The sequence below is a fragment of the Prunus dulcis genome, unplaced genomic scaffold (genome assembly GCF_902201215.1).
Source record: "Prunus dulcis unplaced genomic scaffold, ALMONDv2, whole genome shotgun sequence".
Lineage (NCBI taxonomy): Eukaryota > Viridiplantae > Streptophyta > Magnoliopsida > Rosales > Rosaceae > Prunus > Prunus dulcis.
The window spans coordinates 39,302-59,391 of record NW_023010059.1 but is presented as its reverse complement, the minus strand read 5'-3'; the positions used below and the strand labels follow the sequence as shown (position 1 = coordinate 59,391).

Below are 20,090 nucleotides of genomic sequence, written 5' to 3'. Positions count from 1 at the left end.
CACTAAAATTCCTCCGAAAAGTTGATTTTCCCTTAAAAATCTTCTAAGAGCGCAGAAAAGCTGAAAATCAGAAAAGTAAAGTAATAAGCCCTTTTTAAATCTAATTCTCTTACAAAACCTAAGTAAAAAGAGTACATAAATGAGTATATTTATGGACTTATCAAATACCCACAACTTAGATTTTGCTAGTCCTCGAGCAAAACAAAACGGAAAATAAAAACAAAAGAACAAAGACTCAAGACAAACAAACAACTAAATTCCCAATATTGATCTCAGAGATAATTACCAACGGTTAACTAACTTCCAAGAAATAAGCAACATTAACTCAAGGCATTATCAAGGGGTTAACCAAACTTTAATTGAACAACTTGGAGTGTCGTGTGTGAAATAGCCAACATTAATATTACCACGACTTATGCTTCACAAAAGTTAAATAACCAAATAAGAACAAGCTTTAACTTCAATTCTCACCAAGGATGTTCACTCCAATGAAAGCACTCGAAATTTGACAATGTAGTGTCACTCATATATGTGAGAAGAATCAAATCAATACGATGTACTCACATAAAATAAAAGCACAAGACATGAATAAAAGATCTCATGGAAAGATATCGCATACTTGAAAACATTTAAACCATCCGACCATAGTCCTTCCACACCTATTCTCCACATGATGAACCACACTTCTCCTTGGATCAAGTAGGACTTTCACTAAGGTTGTAATAGGGCTTAGGGTGATGGGTGAAACAACAAAGAGACATAGATGAACAAATGAAGTCTAAGGGCTAAGTAAAGCTTTCCATGAAATTATAACATCTTGCACTTTAGCACACAATTTTATCTTGATACTATCTTGAATTTTTTTTTCTTTCACTTTTTTTTTCTAACTCCATTAGCTTTCTAATCAACCCATGTAACAAGTGTTAGGCCAATAACTCCCAAGCTAGATAGCTTTAGGGTATTAAGTGTAAAACACTCCTCGGGCTTAAAACTCGAGTTGAAAAGGCTTCGGAATCAGACTTTTTTTTTGTTTGTTTGTGAAATAGTATCATATACACATGATTGAACAATTTGTGCAATTCTCCCTTAACCATGAAAGTGCTCTACAAAACTCCTTAGAAGGGTGTAGGATAAATATGCAAAAGGTTCAGGTGAGGAGAATTGGGTAAAGAATGATAAAGGCTTACATAAAAGGCACAAGGGGTTGACTACGGATAAATTGATATGGGTTGGCTGGAAAGGCTCAAACGAACGAAACATGGCCTATATCATTTCTTAGGATCCATGTGGTTCATGAAATATGCCTCAAATAGATAATGAGAGTAGTTCTAGCAAACAATAAAAACATCCTCAAGTACTTGACCAAAACAAAGAATAATGAGATCACAACGACTTGTAGACGAGAAAATTATAGAATAGTATATAACACTCAAGGAAGAAAGGTATAGGCTCAAAAGCTCACATAATAAGGGTTGTACAAGTCTACACTAGCCTTATTTGGGAATTTAAATCACATGAACTCCAATCGAAAATTATATTAATATGGCTATGTGCAAAAATATTTACCAAGTTTAATCACAAAACTAAGGCTAACACAAGGATAATGTAAAGAATTAATGTCATGCTCACAATTCCTTGCAAGTTAATTGTCAATAAAATTCAATCTCATCATAGAATTGGGAAGTGACTACTACAAACAAATAAAAACTAGACTCAAAGTTAAAGAAAATATTTTTAGGTTCTTATGACATTTTTCTGATTTTTTATTTTATTTTATTTTTTAAAAAAGAAACAAAAACTGAAAACAAAACAAAACAATAGAATAAAAACCGAAAGTTGAAAGGGATTGAAAATCAATAAACAAAGCTGCAGGTCTGACCCAGGTGCAAAGAATGACATGTATCTCACAAAATACTTGGCCAAAGTTCACGTTCTTCATATGGTTGGATTCAGATCGAAAAAACAAAGAACGCCACGCGGGCCAAAATACAAAAACAGCAGCGGACAAGGACAGAATTTGAAACAAAGACAGAGGACTGCTGCAGCATACATTATGAAACCAAAGAACTCAATCACCCACAACTTAAAACAAACATTGTCCTCAATGTTAAAAACAAGGAACAATAAGTCATGCAAATTCATTTAGAGAGAGAGAGAGAGAGAGAGAGAGTGTGAGAACTTCCCGGGTTTGTGTAGATGTATGGATGAGCAAAGCGTAGAATATGTTGAAATGAGAGAGGATAGACAATGAGACAAACTCAAACACCCACAACTTGTGTCTTTGAATGTCAACGGACCCGTAATAGCTCCTTAAAGTCTCGGAATGCGATGAAATTGGAACGAAATTGAGCTGGATATGTAATCATTAAAATCTGGAAATCTGACTTTTTTTAGTGACGAAAAATCTGATGAACACCGTCGCTAAAACTTCTTTGTTGACGAAAAATCTGATGAACACCGTCGCTAAAACCTCTTTGGTGACGAAAAATCTTCAAATTCTGGGCAAAACAGCAGCTTTGTTTTTTTTTGTGTTTTAGGTCCTTGTTTGAGCTTCAAATCGTCCTAAAACATAATGTAGGCCACCGGAGACCCCCAAACCTGGTCCAAATCATCAGAATAACCACTCTAAACATGTTGGTGGCATCAGATTGACCTGAAAAACAGCAAAAAATAAATTAGGCAGAAATTCTAGTTTTGACCAAACTAAGAACATAAAAGCTATTTTTCTGTTTTCTGGTATCTAAACTCAGCCAATGACCAAAAAAACTTCTGTAACACATTTGAAACAGGCTGCAAACACCCTAGGGCTATAAAAATGCGAAAATTTATCTTTGGAACACAAAATCCATAGTTTGATGACACAAAACATAACAAAAACAAAAATATGAAAATTTACGAGAAATCACACATAAGCTAAAAACAAAAGCGAAAACAAAAGTTAAGAATGCTTGGGTTGCCTCCCAAGAAGCGCTTCTTTATAGTCGTGAGCTAGACGCTGTTCTTTTAGATGATTAATCAATAGATGGGGGTGGTGCATCCACGTGCATGCTCTCTTTTCCAAGCTCAAAAGATTCATAGTATGGCTTCAAGCGATGTCCGTTCACTTTGAATATGTTTCCCGTCTTGTCATTTTGAATCTCAACTGCACCGTGAGGGAAAACATTAGTAACAACAAAAGGACCGTACCATCTAGAACGTAACTTACCTGGGAATAGCCGGAGGCGTGAATTGAAGAGCAAGACTTTCTGCCCTATTTCAAAGGTCTTCCTTTGAATGGCTTTGTCATGAAATGCCTTTGTCTTTTCCTTGTAAATCCGTGCACTCTCATAGGCATCATTCCTCATCTCATCCAATTCATTCACTTGGAGTCGCCTTGCATCTCCAGCCTCTTTCATATCGAAATTGAATTTCTTGATTGCCCAAAATGCTCTATGTTCAAGTTCAACCGGAAGGTGACATGCTTTACCGTAAACCAAACGAAAAGGAGACATACCAATGGGGGTTTTGTAAGCTGTCCTATATGCCCATAATGCTTCATTAAGTCTCAACCTCCAATCCTTTCTCGTAGGGCTCACGGTTTTCTCCAAGATTTGCTTGATTTCTCGGTTACTAATCTCCACTTGTCCACTTGTTTGGGGATGATAAGGTGTCGAGACCCTATGTGTAATTCCATACCGCTTTAAAAGTGCCTCAAATGACCTATTGCAAAAGTGAGTGCCTCCATCGCTGATAATGGCTCTTGGTGTTCCAAACCTAGAAAAGATGTTGTCCTTCACAAAACTCAAAACAACTTTTGAATCATTAGTCCGGGTAGGAATTGCTTCCACCCATTTAGAGACATAGTCAACAGCAAGGAGAATGTAAATAAAGCCATAAGAGGAAGGGAATGGTCCCATAAAATCAATGCCCCACACATCAAATATTTCAACAATAAGGATAGGCGTTAAGGGCATTTGATTCCTAGAGCTAATATTACCGGTTCTTTGACATCTATCACATGTGGAACAATAAGTATATGCATCTTTGAACAAGCTAGGCCAATAAAAACCACATTGCAATACTTTAAGGGCTGTTTTCTTAGTACCAAAATGTCCACCACATGCAGATGAATGACAAAAGGTAAGTATAGAATTAAATTCAGATTCAGACACGCACCTTCTAACAATCTGATCTGGACAATATTTCCATAGGTATGGATCATCCCAAACATAATACCTACTTGTTTTTACAAGCTTATCCTTTTGAGCGCGAGTGAGATCCTTCGGAATCAGTTTTGAAGCCTTATAATTGATAATGTCAGCGTACCAAGGGTCCTTGGCTTCGAGGGTGAAGAGTTGCTCATCGGGGAAACTTTCACGTAGAGGAAGCATGTCCTCTTCTTCATTGGATCCTTGCACCAGCCTACTCAAATGGTCAGCCACCACGTTTTCACTCCCTTTCTTGTCTCTAATCACCAAATCAAATTCTTGAAGCAAGAGAGTCCACCTAATCAATCGGGGCTTGGCGTCCTTCTTTTGGAGGAGGTACCTAAGCGCTGCATGATCAGAGAATACAATTACTTTAGTGCCAATAAGATATGATCTAAATTTCTCTAAAGCAAAAATAACAGCAAGCAACTCCTTTTCTGTAGTTGAGTAATTCAACTGAGCATCATTCAAAGTCCGGGAGGCATAATAGATGGCATGTGGTACGTTGTGCACTCTTTGTCCAAGCACGGCCCCCACTGCATAATCCGAGGCGTCACACATCAACTCAAAGGGAAAATTCCAATCGGGAGGCTGCATGATGGGAGCAGACGTCAAAAGCTCCTTAAGCTTGTTAAATGCAGCCAAGCACTCTTCATTAAACTCGAATTCCACATCTTTGCCAAGCAATCGACATAGGGGCCTTGATATTTTTGAAAAGTCCTTGATGAAACGCCTATAGAACCCTGCATGTCCTAGGAATGACCGAATCTCCTTAACGGTTTTGGGGGGCAGCAAGCTTCTCACAATGTCGATTTTTGCCTTGTCCACTTCAATTCCCCTACAAGAGATAATGTGACCTAATACAATACCCTGCTGTACCATGAAGTGGCACTTCTCCCAGTTGAGCACTAAATTGCATTCTTGACACCTTTTCAACACTAAAGAGAGGTTGTGAAGGCAAATATCAAATGAATCACCAAAAACAGAAAAATCATCCATAAATACCTTTATTATCTCCTCTACCATATCCGAAAAAATGGACATCATGCAACGTTGAAAAGTGGCAGGTGCGTTACATAAACCAAAAGGCATACGCCTATAAGCAAACGTACCAAATGGACAGGTGAAGGTGGTCTTTTCTTGATCTTCCGGAGCTATGGCAATTTGATTGTATCCGGAGTATCCATCCAAGAAGCAATAATGACTATGACCTGCAAGACGCTCAAGCATTTGATCAATAAATGGTAACGGAAAGTGATCCTTACGTGTCGTGGTATTGAGCTTTCTATAATCTATGCATACTCTCCAACCCGTTTGAATTCTTTGAGGCACCAACTCATTGTCTTCATTCTTCACAACCGTAATTCCGGATTTCTTGGGAACAACTTGGACGGGACTCACCCACTTGCTATCCGAAATGGGGTATATAATTCCCACTTCCAAAAGCTTCAAAACTTCCTTCTTAACGACTTCTTTCATCACCGGATTCAGCCTCCTTTGGGCTTCCCTTGTAGGTTTCGATTCTCCTTCCAAAAAGATCCTATGCATGCACTTTGTAGGGCTTATTCCTCTGATGTCTGCAATGGTCCAACCTAGGGCAGTCTTGTGCTCCCTTAGAACTCGAATTAGTTTGTCTTCTTCGGATGCACTCAAATTAGAAGCAATGATCACAGGCAGCGTCTTTTCATCACCTAAATATGCATATTTCAAGTTCTCCGGAAGGGGTTTTAGCTCAACCTGTGGTGCCTTCACAATAGAGGGAACAAGCTTATTAGTAGATAATGGAAGAGGCTCAAAAATAGAGTTAAACTTACCTCTTTGGGGAGGCAAGGCCTCAAGCATATTCACAGCTTCAAGTAAAGCTGTGTTCCCTTCTTCATTCACAGTTTCGGGGCTTTGGATGAGTGCCCTCTCCAATGGTGTCTCTTCTTGTGATGCATTAAATGTTTCTTGTACCATTTGCTCAAGTACATCCATGGAAAAACAAGCATGATCATCATTAGGATATTTTAAAGCATCAAAGACCTTAAACTCCACGGTTTCCTCATCGAATGCCATTGTGAGAGTGCCTTCATACACATCAATTTTTGTCCTTGCTGTTCTCATGAATGGACGTCCTAGAATCAATGGAAGGTCTTTTCCAGGAATAGGAACTTCCTCCATCTCGAGCACTAGAAAGTCAACTGGAAAAATTAGCTCATTCACCTTGACCAAAACGTCTTCCAACACTCCCTTAGGATACTTGATTGATCGATCAGCCAATTGTATGCTCACGGAAGTCTTCTTAAGCTCACCTAAATTTAAAGATTCAAAAACAGAAAAAGGCATCAAATTAATTGAAGCACCTAAGTCTAATAAAGCATGTTCAAACCTTTGATTTCCAATGAGATAAGGTATAGTAAAACTCCCTGGATCCTTTAGTTTAGGAGGTAATTTACCCAATAGCATGGCTGAGACTTCTTCACTTAAGGCCACAGTTTCATGCTCCTTGAACGTCCTCTTATTTGTACAAAGTTCTTTGAGGAATTTTGCATAGCTTGGAATTTGTTGGATTGCATCGAGCAAGGGAATGTTCACTTGCACTTTTCGGAAAGTCTCTAGGATATCCTTTGAAACTTGCTCCTTTTTTGAATTCAAAAATCTACGAGGAAAAGGAACCTTTGAAGTAATTGAATGATTCACAAGAGAACTTACCTTAGAGTTGTCACTTGGAACCGTAAGCTTGGGAGAGGGGGCAGCCACTGTTTTGGTTGAATTTCTCTCCTCATTGTCATCCTTTTCCACCTTTTTTCCACTTCGAAGAGTAATCACATTTGCGGTGTCATGGCCTCCATTAGGATTTGGAATTACTTGGCTTGGAAACTTTCCTGGCTCTCTTTGGCTCAAGGAGGCTGCAATCTGTCCAACTTGGTTTTCAAGGCTCTTGATTGCTGTAGACATTTGTGCCTGTGTTTGCCTTGTTTCCTGCATAAAACCTTGAGTGCTTAATGCCAAAGAATTAATTAACTCTTCTAAAGACTTACCTTGCCCAGGTGGTGCAGGTGCATTTTGTTGAGGAACAAACTGATTTTGTTGAACTGGGGCTGTTTGCACATTTTGGTTGTTCTTCCATCCAAAGTTAGGGTGTTGCCGCCATCCCGAATTATAAGTGTTAGAAAATGGATCGTTTCTTGGCTTTTGTTGCTGCATATAGTGTGCTTGAGCCATCTCTTCTCCATTACCATACAAACTTGGACAAGACTCCGTATGATGTCCGGGATTAGCACACACGGCACACACTTGTGCTTGAGGGATTAACTGCTTAACAAGGTTAGTCAAATTAGCTATTTGAGGACCAATATCACTAGCACTTACCTCATAAACACCTGCTTTCTTTGGGGGAGCTCTCCGGTAATTAAACTGTTGAGAGTTTGCTGCAATGTTCTCAAACATCTCCTTGGCTTGAGTAGCACTCTTGTTCATCAAACCTCCTCCACTAGTAGCATCAACCATCATCCTCTCCGAATCAAGTAATCCCTCATAAAAGTATTGCATAAGTAGCCAATCTTCAATTTGGTGATGAGGGCACGAAGCTAGGAGTCTCTGAAACCGATCCCAATACTCATGAAATGATTCTCCATCTAGTTGCTGCACTCCCATGATCTCCTTCCTAATATGGTTTGTCTTTTGAGCTGGAAAGAACTTTGCAAGGAACTTGGAAGCCAATGATGTCCATGTTGTGACAGATGCACTAGGTAAAGAATAGAGCCACTCCTTGGCTCGTTCCTTGAGTGAGAATGGAAATAAACGCAATCTGATTGCCTCATCACTAATCCCTCCATTGTGCATAGTCGCGCACACGGCAAAGAAATCCTTGATATGTATGTGAGGATCATCCCCAGCCTTGCCATAGAATTGCGGCAAAAGGTGAATGGTGCCACTCTTGATCTCAAAGGTGGTTGTAGTGGCTGGATACGCAATACAAGATGGCTGGTCCAATGCTTTAGGAACTGTGAAATCCTTCAAAGGTCGGGTGAGGTTGTTGAGTTCCAACTCGTCTCCCATCTTGATTGGAAGTGTATCTTGCTTATTTTTATCTCGATGGAGATAAGAAGTGTGTTCTCTAGTTCAGGGTCGTATGGTATAAGTTCGTGACTCTGCGAACGACGACCCAGCATATACCTGAAATTGAAAACAAAACTCAATTAGATTGAAAATCCCCGGCAACGGCGCCAAAAACTTGTTGGTAAATTTTAACAACAATATTAAAACCTTGCAAGTGCACAAATCAAATGATAGTATAGTAAGCAAGCAAGGGTCGATCCCACGGAGATTGTGATCTAAAGAGATGTTTATCAATGTCACGCATTGAAAATCAAAACAAAGGACTTCCAAACACACACCAACACCAAGGGGGTTTTGATTTGATTTTGTGAATAAAACAAAATAAGGAAAAGAAAACAAAAGAGAATTTAAATTAGAGTTTAAGAGAAATTGGTTTAAAATCAATCAAGAACAATAGCTAGGACTTACTATCCACCTCCAAACAATCAATCAATCCATAAACAACAATAGATAATCAATTTCTAGCAAGCATATGATGACGACACTCATAACAAGATCATGGCATTTGACTCGAGTTGTATGATTCTCTCTTAAGTGTATGTAAAGTGTATGACATTTACATCGATACGTGTATTCTTATTGAAATCTAGTATGGCATTCACTCAAATTAACAATCAAGAATCCATTAAGATCAAAGAGAATATGAGTGTCACAAAAACCCTAAAACATGGCATTTGTTATTAGGAATTCAAAAATCGATTTCTCATAACTAGTTCTTAACCCAATTATTTGTTGCAAACAAGAACACATTCAATATGGCAATTGACCTATGTTCTACAATAATTTAATTCTAATACATGCTTCCAAGTTAGCTACTCAAAGAAACAAAATATCAGAATTCACATAACATAGAGAAACCGAAATCATCACCCTTGTAGAAACTGAAAATCTATTCAAACTTGTTTATAAAATTGAAATCATGTTTAGGGCTTCAAGATTAAGCCCTAACTAACAAGAAATTAGTTACTCATGTTCTTGGATGAACTTAAAATAAATTCATAAGAATTGAAAATTAAAAGAAGGAAGGAAAAGAAAGAACTCGTTGGCAGCTTTCTCCTCTTGCGCGGTTGATCTCCTTAGGACGTGAATGCCTTGTATGGGGGCCTCGGCTGGCCTTTAATACCACTTATATCAGATTTCTAAACCCTAAAATTGACTGAAAAGTTGTCCAAGAAGTCTTGGTAAACAAGGAATCCAAATAGGAAAGTAAAAATCACAATTCCTAACTCCACAGGGAAATACACCTCAGCCCAATTATCACACGATTTGGGGATCTTCGGCCTTCTAGAAAAATCATTAAAAATATATTTTAGAAAGATAAATGTCTTATCTTTCCAACCATATATAGCACATAACTTGGAAAATTCGGGAAAGCTTTCGTTTCTTCACATTCACGTAACATGTACGAAACTGTCCTGTCTGCACGTGGGCTAACTTTACTTGTAATACTGTACCAATTGGCTCAGTAGAAAATTCTAGAAAAATCACAGATTGAACTTCGAGATGTTAGCTTTCATCTCCAATTGGCCTTGCGCTAAAATTAAAAACCTTCAAAGAGCGCAGGAAAGCTGAAAATCAGAAAAGTAAAGTAATAAGCCCTTTTTAAATCTAATTCTCCTGCAAAACCTAAGTAAAAAGAGTACATAAATGAGTATATTTATGGACTTATCAATCTCTAGCAACAAATATGGAAAAAGGAAAAATGTTGGTTAATTATGGTTTTGTGAGTTTTGACCACTACGGTCAGTTATCCTGTAGTCAATAAGCTTATCAAGGAATTTTCAATCTCTTGTTTGTTTCAATCTCTATATGGTCTGATGGTTGGAGAAAAGGTCTTCAATTTTGTTTTCCTATTTGTGTAAATTGTTTCGGAGGCAAAATGAATTGAAGCCAAAACAAGACATTTATGATATTTCCTTACATAGATTGGCTGAACTACATGCAACTTACATAAATAAATTTACAGAACTGGATCAGGTGATGGCGTGCATGCCAATTCAGCTTCCATTAAACTACGTTCCTTTTACAGCCACTTCTAAAGCAAGAAAAATAAACTTAACCATTTGGCTTGTTCGCTATGTAGACGTGTGACAACATTGAATTGAATGAATAAAATCACTCGGTTTGTTCTTAAATATTTGAAACACAATTATGAATGTAAACTACGTACCTTGAACGGTATTGTAATTGGAAAGCATCCTCGGCCACAAGGCTTGCAACACTAGAGGAGGGTGAGAGCCCAAAATATGAAAACCGAAACAATAAGAGAGACCCCAACCAGCAAAGAGCATCTGCTACCACTTTTTGTTCTCCATATACATGGCTAATATTGCCCCTGCAGTTTTGCATTTAAATTTTTTTGAAGAAGTAGTTCATCTACTTGTTCCTCATAATGGCATCTTGTAGTTTTACAATCTTCTCCTACTTTCTATTCACCTAACACAAATTTCTGAGCATCCATGCCATACAACAACCGGAGCCCACAACTCTTCACCTGATTTTGGAAATCCTTGACAGGTCTCTTAAAACCATCCACTTGGTTGAAGTCGAAAGAGGCCTCAGTGGCATTAAGATATATAGCCAGTGTAGTCTACTCCCCCTACAAGTTCAAAGGCACTATACCATACAACCAAGTGATCCGAATTGAAACTGTAGTCATTGCTTTCTTCGTGGTTGGTTTCATCACAACACACAACATACATACGATTCGAATTCACAGCTTTCACCATTATTTGCTTTGAAATTGAATTTACATCCAAACCCTAAACTCCCTTTAACATTATAGTTGTCGAATCCAACAAGGGATAGAGCGAAACCCAAGAAAACCAATCTGGAGGAAGCTTGATATTTATTCTGATTCAATTTTAGGCAATTAGAGAAAATACGTTCCTGGTTAAGCCCTGGAAACAAATTATATCCATCCAACCCATGTGTTGAGTGCAGTCCTGGGCCTTGACACTGTGTTAAGCGGCGTGCAGACATGTGCTTTAAGAGAATATAGCTTTAATGGGAGCTCTGGTAAAGATTGAAGGCTCTTGCAATTGATCAGGGACAGGCAAAATAGCCAAGAAGCTTGTTCGATGTTTGCAGGTATGCTCTCAATCATGGTTCCACTTAGCTTTAAATCTCGTAATGAGATTAAGCAAAGGAGGGATCTGTAATGTACTGCAGTAACTGAGGTTTAATACTTCCAAAGAGTGGAAACCGACTGAGAAGGGAGGCAATTTCTTAAGTTTCAAACAACCATCAAACCTCAGAGTAATTAGACGGTTTAAATTGTAGATGCTCTTTGGGACAAACTCAAGGTTCTTGCAATGACGAAGATCTAACTTTTTAAGCCAAGTTAGATTTCCAATTGATTAGGGTAGCTCTTTAACAGCTGTTCCTTTTAACGAAAGAAAATTCATATCTTTCATAGGCTCCAAAATTTCTGAGAAGTCTTCAAATTCAGAGCAACCAGTAAGATCAAGTTCTCGAAGAGATTTCAACTTACAAATGCTCGTTGGGAGACTCGCAAGCCTTTTGCAATTTTTCAGTTCAATTCTAATGCGACCGAAGAGACATTCAATTGATGAGGGCAGCTCTTTAACAGGTGTTCCCTTTAATGAAAACTCTTCATATCTTTCATAGGCTCCAAGATTTCTGGGAAGTCTTCAAATTCATAACACCCACTGAGATCAAGTGTAAGAGATTCCAACTTACAAATGCTTGTTGGGAGACTCGTAAACCTTTTGCAATTTTTCAGTTCAATTTTAATGAGACCGAAGAGACATTCAATTGATGAGAGTAGCTCTTTAACCGCTGTTCCTTTTAATGATATAAACTTCGTGTCTTTCATAGGCTCCAAAATTTCTGGAAAGTCTTCAAATTCAGAGCAACCAGTGAGATCAAGTTCGGGAAGAGATTTCAATTTACAAATGGTGGGAGGGAGATGCGCTAACCTTTTGCAATTTGTCAGTTCAATTGTCATGAGACCAAAAAGGCATTCGATTGATGAGGGTAGCTCTTTAATGGCTGTTCCTTTCAACGACAGAATGTTTAGATGTCCCATAGGCTCCAATATTTCTGGGAAGTCTTCAAATTCAGAGCAACAAGTGAGATCAAGTTCGTGAAGAGATTTTAACTTGGGAGACACACAAACCTTTTGCAATTTGTTAGTTTAATTCTGATGAGATGAGACCAAACAGACATTCGATTGATGGAGGCAGCTCTTTAACAGAGGTTCCTTTTAAACTAAGATAATTCAAATCTTCCTTAGCTCCAAGATTTCTGGGTAGTATTCAAATTCAGAGCAACCCAAGAGATCAAGGTCGTAAAGAGATTTCGACTTACAAATGCTCATTGGGGGACACACAAACCGTTTGCAATTGATCAAATGAAGTATGAAGAGATTAAAGAGAAATTCGATTGATGAGGGTAGCTCTTTAACATTTGTTCCTATCAAGGATAGAAATATCCGGCACTCCCATGGGCTCCAAGATTTCTGGGAAGTACTTGAATTTTGAGCAACCACCGAGATCAAGATTTATAAGAATTTTATACCCGATTGATGAGGGCAATACTTCTATTTTTGCCCTTATCATTTCTAACACTGTTAGATACCTTGGAAGCTCCGAAAACTTGCCAAGACATGAGCATTCCTCTAGACTGAAACTGGAGGAGGGTAGTTTCAGCTTACAGGTGCTGCTTGGGAGATTCCTAAGGTCATTACAAAATCGAATATCCAAGTAAGAAATCTTTTCGTGAGACCAAACTGATGAAGGCAATTCCTTTATTGCAGTTCTTGACAAATTTAAGAATTCAATGTTGCTTGGCATCAGAGGAAGATATTTGAGACACTGAAAATATGAAGATATACAGCCAAAAAGATTTATATGCACCAATTTTCGACTTTGAGAGAGATCTGGGACTTTAGTAAGATGAGTAGAGAAACTAAGATCCATCACTTTTAAGTTCTCAAGATTCTGTCATAAATAAAGAGAAATGACAAGACTTAATAACTTAAGACAGAAGAAATAATCACACTAAATTTTATATAATAAGCGAAATAATCATATGCCTGGTCTCTATTCCAAAGTTGCTCAACTTTGCTGCCTTGCATTCGAAGCTCAACAAGATTTTCTGGAAAAAAATTTGATGGCATAGATTTCAAAGGATATTCTTGCCAGGAAAGATAACAAAGAGAATTGGGAAGAGAAACTTTTAATTGGCAATGGTTGCCAAAGCTAGAATCGCCGAGATTGAGTAAACATAGATTAGACATCTTTTTGAAGTCTGCACAATCCAAGTGTGGTTCTCCAATCTTAGATCTGTTAAAGAATATGGCTCAAACGGTTTCAGTTCCCTGACCATAAGAGCAAAGTATAAATGATAATAAATGATAATGCAATATACAAAAAAGTTTAATCAAAACTACATTTGTATGTATCTGACACATGAGTTTGTTCCTAGGTGTCTTATCATAGAAAATTCACAAAAATGTTAATTTTCTTGATAATGCAATATACAAGAAAGTGAATGCATTTGGCTCTTACTGTATTATTTCTCTCAATACGTGACAGATATCCTCGGCAACGAACAACCTACTACGTTTTCCAGGCTCTTAAATACATTGTTCGTAAACTATTGCCCTACCCATTTCCTGAACCAAATCATGCCTCTCTAGGTTGTTCCATATTGAAATTGATACGAGAGACTTATCAATGAGAACTTTAATTCCACCCGCAAATAAAGCACTTATATCTATCATTTCCTTTGCAAAATCTATTGTCATCCCTTTGTAGAAACATGCTACATCAAGATATATCTCCTTTGCATTTTTGTCAAATCCATCATAACTTAGTCTCAACATATTCTCAATATCTTGGTTGGGAAATGTTTTCAACTTATTCCATTCATCTTTCCAGTCTTCATTGCTGTTGCAGTGAAGGAATATGGAACCCAAAATCTTAAGAGCTAATGGCATGCCTACGGCATAATCGACCACCATTCTGAAAACCTCTGTATAACATGTTTCAGTACAGTTATGTTTCAAAGCATGCAAATAAAAGAGCTCAAGAGCTTCAAAATAATATAATCCCTCAACCTTGTAAATCTTATCAGCATCAACCAATTTCTTAAGTAGGCACCTATCTCTTATTGTTATAATGATTCGACTTCCAGGGCCAAACCGGACATAATCAACAACTAGAAGTTCTAATTGTTTTGAATCATTCACATCATCTAGAACAATGAGGACCTTTGTATGGCTGAGCCTTTCTCGTGCAGAAGTTGATCCTATGGATGGAGTGTCAATAGTTAGATCTTTTTCGTTTAATATCTCACGAAGGACATTTCGCAAGTGCTTTAGTCCATGTTTTTCCAACTCCTCCCTAACAGCAAGAAAACAAGAAGCTTCAAATTTAGAAGAAAGTCGGTGATACACAGTTCATCCAAACACCATGTGGATGAAGCATAGTTTTTCGAGAAAATGATCGCCGAAAGCTTTGATGCCTCAATTGCTTCGAAAAGGGCAGGTGCAATTTGCTCTCCTCTCTCAAGTATGTCGTCTATGCAGGTTTTGATTTTCTTTGAGCATAAAGCAGCATAAAGATGGCTGGTAAAAGTATAGAGGGTGTCCTCACCTCTGAAACTAAGAAACACATCATACTTTTCCTGAGGAGGGATTGCTGCAGCAGAGGAAGCCATATTGATAACCTGCAAACCCACTACAAGTCAACACTCAAAACTTTGCTAAATTCTTGACCGAAAAACCCATACATATTCATAACACATGCAAATTAACAACACTAGCTGCACATTGGCTGTATATATATTCAGAATGAGAAATACGTTGGATTTTCTTATAATACTAGCAGCACTAAGAGATCAATATGCAAACATCAGAAAAGGATAACAAAGACAGTGATGATTAACTCAAAGGTCGGCTCCTGCTTCTGGGACCAGACTTATTTTTCCTAGCTCGATAATCTACTTTCCTTGATACATATAGAAGAGTTGTCTTCTGGGGAAAGGCTGATAATATCAACCAGCCATACACATCTAAGAAGCAAAGTGGCTTCTTAAAGCCCTTACAAACATAATACAACAAAAACAGTTTCTGACAGAATAGGCTTGAGCCCTTTTTCACATACAAGAATTAGCCCGAGCTCTTTTTAACATAATCTCAGATATATAACAAGGACATTAACATTAAATTTAACAAAATAAGGAAAAAAAAATCCACAAAATTGAAGATCTTTGTACAACAGAGATATCCAAGATAAGTTAGAGGCAGTCTCGAAGGGGAAGTCAAGGGATTACCTCAGGCTCCAGATCAAGAAAAACGTAAAATGTAAAAGGACGTTGCACCTCAGGATTGTCTTAAGCAAGAGAGAGAGCACTACAAAGCAGTTTCAGAGAGGTTGCGTTTCTTATTAGGAAACAATAGATTGTTGCAGTTGCAGGAAATTACCCAACCACTCCCTGCTAAAGAAAAGGCATTATATCTGGGACATGGCATGCACACCATTGTTTTTCAGTCAATAGAACTTTCATTAGAAAAAGCCGAGCAACCCAAAAAAAGAAAAAGAAAAAAAGAAGAAGATAAAAATACAATAGTCCTAATCAGAAGGGAAAGTCTTGGGTATAAGGATGTGCAATGGAAGTCAACTTAGATGAAAGTCAGCTGTATTCTGTGCAATTCTTTATACTAATTATTTAGCAATACTCTCAAAAGAATGTGCTGTCTTTGCTGGAATCCAATTTAGCACCTCTAGTTTTTTCATGGGGTCAATCTCATTAGTTGCCCTGCATTTGAGGTCACTTGCAAAAGTAACCCTTGAATGTTACCTAAAAATGAACAATTCTAATCATGAAATGACAACGTAGGGTGAGTCGTCGAAACAAGTAGTTAGAGCCGTATCAATCAAAAAGGAAAGCAAAAAGACATTAAGAAAAAAGAACTTTTGGGCTTGTCTGAGTTAGATGCATCGCTCTGAAAAGTAAGCTTAGTTTTCAGTTGAAGCCACAGAGGAGTTTTACAACACTCAGGCAATTCAAGCATGTTTCACGGTAACTAGACAGATGTTAGAGACGAGGTTAATTTAATGTGTACAATGCATCTAAGGAATTGAAGAATATGTAATTACCCATTTAGGCAAACTAACTACAGCTTTACACTCAGAGTATCAACAACACAGAATTCAAACTGGTAACCAAGCTTGCACCTGCAGTGTATGGGAAGCTCAAACCCCTCTCCACCAATTGGCAGGGAAGCCTCATTCATTGTGTGCCAAAGCAGATTGTAAATTGGCCATCTTGCCAGATCTCCAAACCTTGAAATTCAATCATTGGGCACAAGCACCATGTCTATCAACACATAGCACATCTCGTTTGGCTAAAACGCATATAAAAATAATGCTCTATATCTTCACTGTGCTTTCACAAACATCTGCCTGGACACGCCATGCAACAAATCCAAGTTCCCATCAGTGTGCCTAATCCAGTCATGGAGAACCACATGAAGCGGGATTGAGGGACCAAATCCAAGTTCCTGAAACACATTTTGAAGAGAGCGTAAATAAAAATAGTCTCAGTTTGCTACATTCCGAATTGTACCGAGCCTTATAAGTCTTTTTTGTTTCTAGAATGGTAAAAGTAAGAAGGGATTAAAAGAGAAGGCAAATCAACAAGTCACGATGGTGTTTCTAGAATGGTAAAAGTAAAGGGCATATGCCATGCAGCGTTCCTGCCACCTACACTACACCCATATTATAGTCCTACATATGATATAACAAGTCCATTTTTCCGAATTTGAGCATTGAAATTGCATACAGTGAGCTCAACTAAAATCAGGATTGCGAACATTACTAACTGCAGTAGTTCAAATTCTTCTTTTTCTCTGGATGTGGAGCAAACTAGTAAATCATTACTGTGATGGAAGAGTGAACTACATTGCTTCAATTCGAAACAAAATGAGGACTTGGTCAAAACAAGTTAATGTGTAATAGTTCTCTCCACAGTAACTCTTTATCTGAGGTGATTTCTGATTGCTTGTTATTTACCAGTGTAACAAGGCAAAGAGAATTTGTTAGAGATGTAAATCAAGTCCAATTTATAAGTAACACATTGAATACTCAGAAATCAACCTATGATTATCAAACTGTTTAATTTAATTTAAAGCAAGACTGCAAACCGCAGCATTAAAATTTCAACTTACTGAAGCAAGTTCTTCAATGACTATTGCTCTGTTTCCATCTCTCTCAAAAAGTTCATATACACATCGAGCATGTTGTTTGCAATGATCAAGTGCCTCGAGCTGATGAACACTTAAAGCAGCGGCACAGAACTCTTCAAAATCCGTTCTTCTGTATTGAAGTGCATTTAGCTGTCATGGAAGAAATAACAGTACTTTTACAACACATATAATACCATAGAAAAAGTCATGGAACATCAAAGCAAACATTAGCAACCAAATTATTACCGATGCAATGAGATCAGAAATCCGAGACTCCTTCATTGCATCTGTAGCATTTTTCATCAGAGCCTGCCGAGGACAAAATGAAAAGAACAGTTTGAGCATTAAATTATCTGAGAGAGAGAGAGAGACCAACCATTCTAATTGGGACTTGAGGAGTAAATAGGAGGCTGCCTCAGGTGTAAAACAGGAAGAGAGAGAATTGAGGTCGTGGAGATGGCATTTGAGGTATGTGATTGCTTTTTCGGCGAGCAGGGTGTCGGAGGGAGCACAGGGAAAGGAAGATGGCTTGTGAATATGAGGTTTCAGGAGGGGCATTTCTGGAATTGAAGAAGTTAGATGCTTATCAGAAGCACAACGGTAACTGACGGAGAAGAAGATGAACCTTATAGTCGAAGTAGGATGCTATTTCATCTTTCATTCTTTCATTTTTGTTGTGGGTCTCTTAATTTCAGGCCCGTAGAGCCTAACCAGTGGGTCAACTGAAAGGCCCTATTTGATGGGCTGGTTTGGACTGGACAAGTCCAATTAATTGAACGTTTGTCTTGTCCATTATTTGATGCTATGGGTTTTCAATTCGGTTTAATCTTGTGAGATTATTTTTACTCAGCAGGCTACAATTGGTTAAAAATAGCATCTCTTGTTAGTCGGATGTTGCATGAGGTTCTATCGAGTGTTGTAAAATGTTGTACCTTGTACAAGTATACACACTTGGTGGAACTTTGTTTCTAATAGTCTCACTAAGTTTTATTTACTTTTAATCTAACTTTGCATTTTGAACCGTTGTTCTTGCAACATGTGAAGCTTGTGATTCCGACAAAAAATGTGCACTTTTTAATCCCAATTTGTCACCCATCTTCGCCAACCAAAACCAATAAAAACTCTTATACCAATGCCAAATTGGAACTAATAATAATAAATAAAATAAATTCTGATTTAAGTTGAGGAAACATATAAGACAAACTTTACAAGTTTTCTTACAAAATTGACTCACTCATAACCTTATGGAAGCCATTTTATAACAACACAAAATGACTTTCCAACAAATAAGTAAAACAAAAAACTAATAAATAGTAATAAAAAAATCTAAGGGTAGCCACGTGCATAATGACTACCTACATCAAATCGAGCCATTTCCTAAAATAGGAGGCTGCCTCATGGGTAAAACAGAAAGAGAGAGAAGTGAGGTTGTGGGGATGGCATTTGAGGTATGCGATTGCTCTTTCTGCGAGTAGGGTGTCAGGGGAGCACAGGGGAAGGAAGATGGCTTGTGAATATGAGGTTTCAGCAGGGGCATTTCCGGTATTAATGAAGTTAGAGGTTTATCAGAGGCACAGCAGGAAGTAGAACAGAGAGGACGAAAATTACAAGAGAGTCAAAGTAAGATGTTCTATATATTAATCAAAAATATATTTTCTCTTGTGGATCTTTCAATTTCAGGCTCTGCTTTGGTTTGGTTCCATGTGCTTAATCCGTGCAGCTGGGCTTGGACATTGAGAACCCTTGGGTTCATTAGAGATTTTTTTTTGGCTCAAGTTGAAACGAAAAGTGAGAAAATGCTTGCCTCTTACAAAACTTATGTTTTAGGCCAATCACAATGTAACATGTGCGCATAAATTTATCTTATGTTTGCATTGAAAGATTTTTGTAAATTATGATTTGCATAAAGAAATACGTCTTCTTCAAAAGCAATCGCGGTATATTGCTCCCTCTTTATGAGGATTAATATGTAAAATATGGTGCTCTCTCTCTCTCTCACTCTCTAAGAGCGCTATGTGGTGGCCGACTATTTTAAATGTAAAAATACATGCTTGTTAGTCTTGCATTTACGCAACTTTCTCACATATTCTAATTAAGATGCTCTAAGGTTTTAATGAGAATAAAAGTGATGGTGATGGGCTTAGCTTGATCAATATTGAATTTTTTAGTGAAGCGATAAAAATCGAAAACAAGTAGGTAAGCAAGTAGTCTTTGTAGTTTTGGCTAATCATGTTCTGATCCAAACTTTTATTACCAGATTTATTTTGCTTTGATTTACTTCTTGCATGATGAGTTTTTCTGGATTACCTATCAAACAATCAAGACAGTCTCTATCTATCAACTTTTAAAAGTGAATATGCTTGATATCTATCTATCAGATTTGTCGAGATTCAAAAAAAGTCTCACCGAGGAACAAAGAGTGCTCAGACTACATGTCATTTTGCCTTCTTCTTTTCTTAGAAAAAGAGGACAAAAAGCCGTCTTTCTCTCTTAAATTAAAAATATCTTATTTAATCATTAAAGTCTAATTATGGTTACGGTCAGGTTGTCAAACTCATTGCTATATCATATAAAGATGAGAA

The 20,090-nt window shown here is 37.7% G+C and overlaps 3 protein-coding genes across 4 annotated transcripts; all 3 read right to left on the bottom strand.

Moving 5' to 3' along the window:
* Nucleotides 1–2,902: 2,902 nt before the first annotated feature.
* On the bottom strand, nt 2,903–8,231 carry LOC117612730. Its single transcript, XM_034341395.1, has 2 exons — nt 5,498–8,231; nt 2,903–5,044 (listed from the first exon to the last, which is right to left on the bottom strand). The coding sequence occupies exons 1-2, from the start codon at nt 8,229–8,231 to the stop codon at nt 3,012–3,014; spliced, it is 4,767 nt and encodes a 1,588-aa protein (XP_034197286.1). The 3' UTR covers nt 2,903–3,011.
* Nucleotides 8,232–11,650: 3,419 nt separating this feature from the next.
* Nucleotides 11,651–14,978, bottom strand: LOC117612729 (disease resistance protein RUN1-like). The gene is made up of 8 exons (XM_034341393.1): nt 14,731–14,978; nt 13,926–14,662; nt 13,351–13,412; nt 13,172–13,255; nt 12,894–13,129; nt 12,481–12,560; nt 12,233–12,365; nt 11,651–11,942 (listed from the first exon to the last, which is right to left on the bottom strand). The coding sequence occupies exons 1-8, from the start codon at nt 14,976–14,978 to the stop codon at nt 11,651–11,653; spliced, it is 1,872 nt and encodes a 623-aa protein (XP_034197284.1).
* Nucleotides 14,365–18,094, bottom strand: LOC117612731 (CDPK-related protein kinase-like). Of its 2 annotated transcripts, XR_004583534.1 has the most exons (5): nt 17,885–18,094; nt 17,755–17,817; nt 17,491–17,658; nt 16,421–16,824; nt 14,365–15,755 (listed from the first exon to the last, which is right to left on the bottom strand). XR_004583534.1 is itself a non-coding variant. In XM_034341396.1 (4 exons), exons 1-4 carry the CDS (start codon nt 17,885–17,887, stop codon nt 16,702–16,704), a joined length of 357 nt encoding a protein of 118 aa, XP_034197287.1. In that variant the 5' UTR covers nt 17,888–18,094; the 3' UTR covers nt 16,258–16,701. The 2 variants fall into 2 exon arrangements, 1 of the variants encoding a protein (XP_034197287.1); XM_034341396.1 differs by lacking the exon at nt 14,365–15,755 and having other exon boundaries at nt 16,258–16,824.
* Nucleotides 18,095–20,090: the final 1,996 nt, after the last annotated feature.